The sequence below is a fragment of the Falco rusticolus genome, chromosome 4 (assembly GCF_015220075.1).
Source record: "Falco rusticolus isolate bFalRus1 chromosome 4, bFalRus1.pri, whole genome shotgun sequence".
Classification (NCBI taxonomy): Eukaryota; Metazoa; Chordata; class Aves; order Falconiformes; family Falconidae; genus Falco; species Falco rusticolus.
Genome location: NC_051190.1, coordinates 31,314,404 through 31,321,623, shown reverse-complemented (window position 1 = coordinate 31,321,623; position 7,220 = coordinate 31,314,404). Strand labels below are relative to the sequence as shown.

At 49.3% G+C, this 7,220-nt stretch overlaps 1 protein-coding gene across 2 annotated transcripts; it reads right to left on the bottom strand.

Moving 5' to 3' along the window:
- Positions 1-597: 597 nt before the first annotated feature.
- Positions 598-2,640, bottom strand: LOC119147359 (cytochrome c oxidase assembly protein COX19). Of its 2 annotated transcripts, XM_037386244.1 has the most exons (4): positions 2,464-2,628; positions 2,234-2,349; positions 1,296-1,405; positions 598-1,099 (listed from the first exon to the last, which is right to left on the bottom strand). In XM_037386244.1, exons 1-3 carry the CDS (start codon positions 2,543-2,545, stop codon positions 1,322-1,324), a joined length of 282 nt encoding a protein of 93 aa, XP_037242141.1. In that variant the 5' UTR covers positions 2,546-2,628; the 3' UTR covers positions 598-1,099; positions 1,296-1,321. The 2 variants fall into 2 exon arrangements, with proteins under 2 accessions (XP_037242141.1, XP_037242142.1); XM_037386245.1 differs by having other exon boundaries at positions 611-1,409; positions 2,464-2,640.
- Positions 2,641-7,220: the final 4,580 nt, after the last annotated feature.

The following is a 7,220-nucleotide window of genomic DNA, read 5'->3' as shown; positions in this document are numbered from 1 at the left end:
AGTACGGGAGAACTGCCTTGGCAAACTGTGTATCACCATCTGCAGACCCTGACCCTAAAGCTTGCAGTTTGAGCACCAGATACACAGAGAAATTATTTGGTGGGTTAAAAAAAAGGGGGGGGGGGGGGGGGGCGGGGAAGCAGGTGGGACAGGGCAGCAAATACAGTGCAAATTACATCCAGAAAATTTACAAATTTATTGTCTGCTTGAAACATATTTTGAGGGGGCCCAATTATTTTAGCTTGAACTCAGTATTAAGAAAGCCTCATTTGCATTAGTGTATGGAAGAGAAATACCACTGGCTTTGATAGTTCATGGTTCGGTTATACAAACACCTGTCAGGGATCTTAAAGGCATACACAGACCTGATGTCTCATCTACTGTATGACCTCTTCCATCATCTTCTCGATGTATGGGCTGCAACTACAGGTTTTGGAAAGAAATCGTGTATTTCTTAGACTCTTGATCTACCCTGGTTTTAAGTTAAAACATTTGTTTGTAAAGAATAAAATTGCCCCATCACATTTATATATATATATATATATATTTCAGTTACCTTAGAACACAAACAAATACCATTCCTGTCTCCACATTTCATGGTGAAACTGGATATTAAGAATACCATATGAAAGGTTTATTTGGAGAACTGAATACATTCATAATGAAAGATTCCTGGTTAAATGATGAAACAAAGTTAGGTGAACACTTTTGGCACGATAAATAAAAGCAGAATCACTACCTGACTGATGTCTGAAACTAGGAATAATCCCCCAACAATGAAGGTTAAAAGAATGAAAAAAAACCCTACCCCAGTACCCAACTGTTTTCTGTAGCAGGGTAAAGAGGAGATCACCCCAAAGATGGGCATTAATACCAGTAATTAATAAAAAGCAATTTGCAGATACCACAACAGCTTTATTTCCACCTGACAAGTAACTGCTGTAAGCATATTAGTAATGGCCACATAAGATTAATCTGTAGTTCCAAGACCTACACAATAAGGGGTTTTTTTGCTCTTATTTTAAAAAAAGACTTCACTGTTCTTACACTTCAGGCAGTAGTTGTTTCCTCCAGCTTCTTACGGATCTGTAAAAATAGGCTAGAGAAATTAAAAGAAAGAAATTAAGAAATACTTGAGTAAAGTAGACAAAGGCAATACTTTTGCTCATTAAAAAAAATAAGCTTACTTTAGGAAGATTAAACTTTGAAAAAAGGTTCCTTCAGGAAACACTTCTTATTGCAATATGAACAGAATGTACAACATGTACTACATTAAAAGTTATGTTTTCCCATACATGAGGAGTAAAGTTGTCTGTCTTCATTACAAGTTTTCAGGTTTTGCTTCTGATTTCTCATCCATCATGTCTTTAAATCCCAATTTTTCCAGTGGTTCATTAGCCATAAGCTGCCTAGGTTAAAAACAAGAAAACACAACAATATTTTGCAGAACACTGCCTATAACCAAGAAAATAGTATCATTTTCTATTTCACTTAGTATTATTCACTCTAAAGAAATCCAACATGTCCATACAGAGTACTGACGCTTGGCAAAGCCTCCAAAAGCTTAGTTTTGGGAAAGTGGCGTTCAGGAATACTTTATTTTTCTTAACAGCAGTCTTCCAATTAAATGTGTTATTTCCTGATATTAGACATTGAGTTAAGTTTCCTCAAATTGACCTAAGGCTTGGTTATCTTTAATCAACAGACTGCGTAAGAGCTTCCTAAAATTCTACCTGTACCATTGATCAGATTTTTCGTGAATGTGGTTTAGAACACTTTGCCGTAGTGATTTTCAAATGGTTTTCGATCTGCAGCCTCCCTCAGCACCAGCAGTCTATGGCATCCTCGTACTGAAGCGCACTTGGTAAGGCCCTTCTGGGCCCTGCGCCACCACGGGCCAGCAAGCATTGCAAAGGAAAACAAGAATGGAAACATCCCGAGGAAAGCAACCACCGCCACTTCTTTCCCTTGATCTGAGAAACGAGTTAAACTTCCAACTCGCAACCATAGGTAGAAAAAAGAAAAAAAAATAGGGCTTCACACTGAGAGAGTGGCTGCGCCCAGTGGCAGCAGGCCAGGCCTCGGGGCTGGGTATCCACACCACACCAAAAACAGCCAGGTGAACCGCTTAAGCCACAGCGGACACCCGTTCCGTCCGAGGCCACAGGCTCAGGCAGGGGCACTGCGGGTCCCCCCGCTCCCCGCAAAAGGCCCCGGCCCCCCCCAGCACCACCTGCCTGTCCATGCGGCACTGCAGGTAGGCCATGGCGCGCTGCCGGCAGGCACCGCTCTCGTAGCCGCTGTCGCGGAGACACTCCATGAACCGCTCCTTGAAGGTGCTGCACTCCCCTGCAAGAGACAGCGAGGGCCGGGCTCGACGGCGGCCCCGGGCCGGCGGAGGGCCGAGGGGAAGGGGGAGGCCCGGCGCTAGGCCGCGGGGAGGCCAGGCCGACGGCACCGCACCGAAGTGATCCAGCGGGAACGCGCCCTTGTCCGGCGGTCGCGCCTTGAAACTCTTGGTGCTGAAGTTCATGGCGGTGGACATGGCGCCGCCGCAGGGCCCGGGCCGGGCCGCACCGCCTCCCGCGCCGCCGGGGGGAGCCGCACGCCGGGAGGCCGCGCCGAGCGCCGAGCGCATCGAGCGGGGCACGTGACAGCCGCCGCCGCGCCGAGGGGCGGGGCCACGCCGCCACGGAAGCGGCTCCGGCACTGCTGTGGCAACCGGGCGCCTCGCGCCGGCGGGACGGTGCTCGGGGGCGGGGCGTCGCCTCGGCCGCGCAACGGGGCGCTGCCCCCGTGACGTCACTGCCGCAGGCCTCGGCCGCCCGTGCGGGTCACCATGGAGACGGCGCCGCCGGCCGCCATGTTGGGTCGGGCCGGGGCCGGCGGGGTCACAGAACCGCAGAGACAGAGGGTGCTCGGGGGTGGGAGGGACCTCTGGGGATCATCCAGCCCAGCCCCCGCCACAGCGGGGCCGCCTGGGGCAGGTCGCACAGAGCCACATCCAGGCGGGTTCTGAACGTCTCCAGAGGAGGAGACAGCGCAGCCTCTGCGGGCAGCCTGTGCCCGTGCTCCGGCACCCTCCAGGGAAAGGAGTTCTGCCTCGTGTTCAGGTGGAGCTTCCAGTGCCGCACCTTGTGCCCGTTGCCCCTTGTCCTGCCGCTGGGCACCACCGCAAAGAGCCCGGCCCCGTCCTCCCGGCACCTGCCCTTAAGGTGTTTGTAGACCTTGAGAAGCTCCCCTCAGCCTTCCCTGCTCCGGGCTGAACAGGCCCAGCTCTCTCAGCCTCCCCTCACAGGGGAGATGCTCCGGGCCCCCCATCACCTCCGCAGCCCCCGCTGGCCCCTCTCCAGCAGCTCTCTGCCCCCCTCAGACAGGGGGGTCCAGAACTGGACCCTGTGGTTGGTCCCACCTGAGCAGGAGGGTCATGCCGGTGGTGTTCCTGCTGTGCTTCCACCACCCCGGCATCCAGGGCATGACCATCCTCTGTAAAATAAAACTATTTCTTCTTATAAAAACTTAATTTTCCTAATTCACTTCTGGACTCCCTGGATGGGAAGGGTGAGAGCGATGGGCACAGGCAGCCTGGCCGCTGAGGGGCAGGAAAAAACAGTGTCCTCTCACATTTGTTCATTTGGAAATGAAGGGGGAAAGAGCAAAACTTAGAGCCTGGTGTTAGCAAATCAGTTTATGCAGGACCCAGCCTCACTTGAGTCTCTCCCATTTCCACCCAGGAGCTGGCAGCCCGGGCATGGGCTGAACCCAGGCTCCTCCTTCCCCTCCGACACAAAGAACAAGTTCCTCAGCTGTCACTGCTGAGCACTGGGTCCTATCTTAAAAACACATTTTTCAGGACCCAGCTCTGGCTGTTGGTGTGATCCAAGAGCCCTGGGGCTCAGCACAGAGAGCTGAGGCACCCCTGGGAGGCAGTATGAACTTTCCTTAGAAATCCAGCAGGATTTCAGAAGAGCCATCCCTGTCTTGCTGCAGTGCTGTGAACTATGCTACCAGCCACCTGTGGGAACAGCAGCGTGATTGCTCAGCCCTCATTAATCCTCACAGTTAACGTCCATGCACAAACCTGATGGACAGCACCGAGTTATTTTATGCTTCCTACAAGCAATCGGCAAGCAGGTGGCTTCTCATCATGCAGCATGAACGCCGATGAGGCCAGTAAACCCAAGCAGTCATTGGCAGATGCTTGGGAAATGGTGAGCTTCCAGACCCTCCAGAGAGAGAACCAAGAAAAACACCCCTTTTGCCCGCAGGTTTACAGCACACTCTCTTCAGAGTCTCAGATCTCATCCTGAAAGGTGGATGACAAATGGTGTTAATTTAACCCACCCAAGTGTTAACCATGGATTATGCTGTTAGAGTCTTTTTTCATCTTTGCCCATAGCTGCAATTGGTTTAGGATGGTCTTTCATCTGTTTTAAGTTGATTTTCTTTTAATTAAATGACCGAGATAAGTAGAAAGGATTCTAGGCTGGAGAAAAAAAAAAAAAAAAAAAGAAACAGCTGCAATTGTTAAGGACAGCCATTACGGAAATATTACCTGCAGCCCCATTTAAAATGCATTTTGTTTATGCTTTGATTGCTTTGTTATTACAGTATTGTAAATGGAAAATTACACCATGTCCTATTACATAAGCAACTGGTTTACACAGCCTAAAATATAAGGTTTTATTTATTATTATGTTTTCAGGGCTATGAACAATAGATGTTTTTTATCATACGGTAAATAGCACTTTTCCACTTGACTTCATTATAATACTTAACAGTAAAAGGGAGATACTCCTCTTTCATAAAAACATGCAGCAAACTGTCTCACTGATCTCAACGGACTGAGCAGCAGAGAAGCGGCTTTGGTTTCTCTGGACAAGCTTAACTGAAGTGTCAAGGCACTTGATTTTACCAAACTGAACCACCTGAATTACGTTCCTTAGTTTCTGGCACAGTGGTTGACTTGCTGATTCCCCATGCAATGAAGGAAAAAAGTGAAGGAAAAAGAAATGCAAGGATCCCACCGTGGAGTTATTCTCAAACAGACAGTGGCAATCCTTTTCAGTTCTGTTTAATATCTTAATTAATGACCTGTATGAGGGGACTGAGTACACCCTCAGTAAGTTGCAGACACCACCAAGCTGGGTGGGAGTGTTGATGTGCTGGAGGGCAGGGGGCTCTGCAGAGGGATCTGGGCAGGCTGGACCGATGGGCTGAGGCCAAGTGGATGAGGTTCAACCAGGCTCCGTGCCGGGCCCTGCCCGTGGGTCACAGCAGCCCCCGCTGCGCTGCGGGCTGGGGCAGGGGGCTGGGAACTGCCCAGAGGGAAAGGGCCTGGGGGGGCTGGCCAACAGCCGCTGGGCAGGAGCCGGCCGTGTGCCCGGGTGGCCAAGGTGGCCAGCAGCATCCTGGCTGGTACCCGAACCAGCGTGGCCAGCAGGGCCAGGGCAGTGCCCGTCCCCCTGTACTGGGGGCACTGGTGCGGCCGCCCCTCGAACCCTGGGCTCAGCTGTGGCCCCTCACTGCCAGGGGGGCGTGGAGGGGCTGGAGCGTGTCCAGAGCCGGGCAGGGGCTGGGGAAGGGGCTGGGGCACAAGCCCTGTGGGGAGCGGCTGGGGGAGCTGGGGGGGATCAGCCTGGAGAGCAGGGGGCTCGGGGGGGACCTGATCGCTCCCTCCAGCTGCCTGACAGGGGCTGTGGGCAGGGGGGGTCGGTCTCTGCACCCAGGGAACAAGCGACAGGGCAAGAGCAAACGGCCTCGGGCTGTGCCAGGGGAGGTTTAGGTTGGAAATTGGGAAAAACTTCTTCCCCAAAGGAGCTGTCAAGCACTGGAACAGGCTGCCCGGGGAGGTGGTGGAGTCACCGTCCCTGGAGGATTTAAAAGATGCGTAGGTGTGGCCCTTAGGGCCATGGTTTAGTGGTGGGCTTGGCAGTGTTAACGGTTGGACTCAGTGATCTTAAGGGTCTTTTCCAAACTAAACAATTCCACAGCTCTATGCAAAGGCTATATCAACTTGCTGTATTATATTATATCCAAATGTTTTGGTTACCTGTTAATTAAATCAGTGTCTTTCTTTGGAGTCTTAAATGTTGTAGTTACCCAAATTTAGGTCAGGTGTAGTAGCAGGTGTTTGGTTATGCTTACTTAATGTTTTTATTGCAAATACCAGTTGTATCTTCTACAGTTTCCTTTAAAGGTACAGTTTGTCTTAGAATCTAATACATGTGCTTCAGCAGTTTAGCATGGGTTTTTCCCAAGGAGATCAAATGAAAACCCCATTAGATAATCAGTACGAAGAAAAAAAAAATCTCATTTGCAGATTAAGCCAAGCAGTTCCAAAAGAATTTGGTAAAAACAGTGCCACAAACAGGGTATTAAATACTTTTCACATATTATCTTTCAAAGAAGTGAGAGACTTTCACAGCATCAGGGAAATTTGAAAAGCTGTTTCAGTCAAAAGGTGCCCATTATACAAGACAGATCAGATAATATTTGTAAAGCATGAGGTGTTTTACAGTATCTGGAGTCTGGAGTCCTGAGCCCTTTCCAAAAATCAGAAGGCTCAAATCAGAAGGCTCCCCAAATGAGGAAAAACCTTGGATCTTCCCCTTTCAATTACACAGCCTGACAGATTCAAAAGAAGAAAAATCCTTTGCTTGAATCAGAGCTGTTAGTCATTAATTATGGACTAGAGAGTCATTAATTATGGACTAGAGTAACGTTTAAAAAATGTTTACTCTTTTACAGTGTTGTCAGATCACACTGGAAACTTATTCCACTATTGGTGCTTACCTGTCAGTTGTACAAATGTACCTTCAGAAGGAGTTTTTACATACTTAGCATTACTTTTGGAAGCACCAGCTTGAATAATACATCAGAGCAGAACCTTTATTCCTTTTTATGGGCAGGGTAAAGTCCATGACTTTCATTATTTTCCTTTCTCTCACCATGCTGCATCTTTTAAGAGCCTACAGATTCAAATTATCAGGTAGTTAATTTGAAAATAATTTATTGACGAGCCATGAAAGGCTTTGAGTATAGTACTAGGGGATTTTGTAGCTTGACTTGGGATAGCTGTAAGAAATTAATCAGTTGAACAAGACCAAGCACATTCAGACGCTGGAATTTGTGCCCTTGAGACTGCTGTTCCCAGCCCAGGCACAGAACACACCTCAGAGAAACATCCTTCCAGGATCACTCATTCCTATGCCTCACCC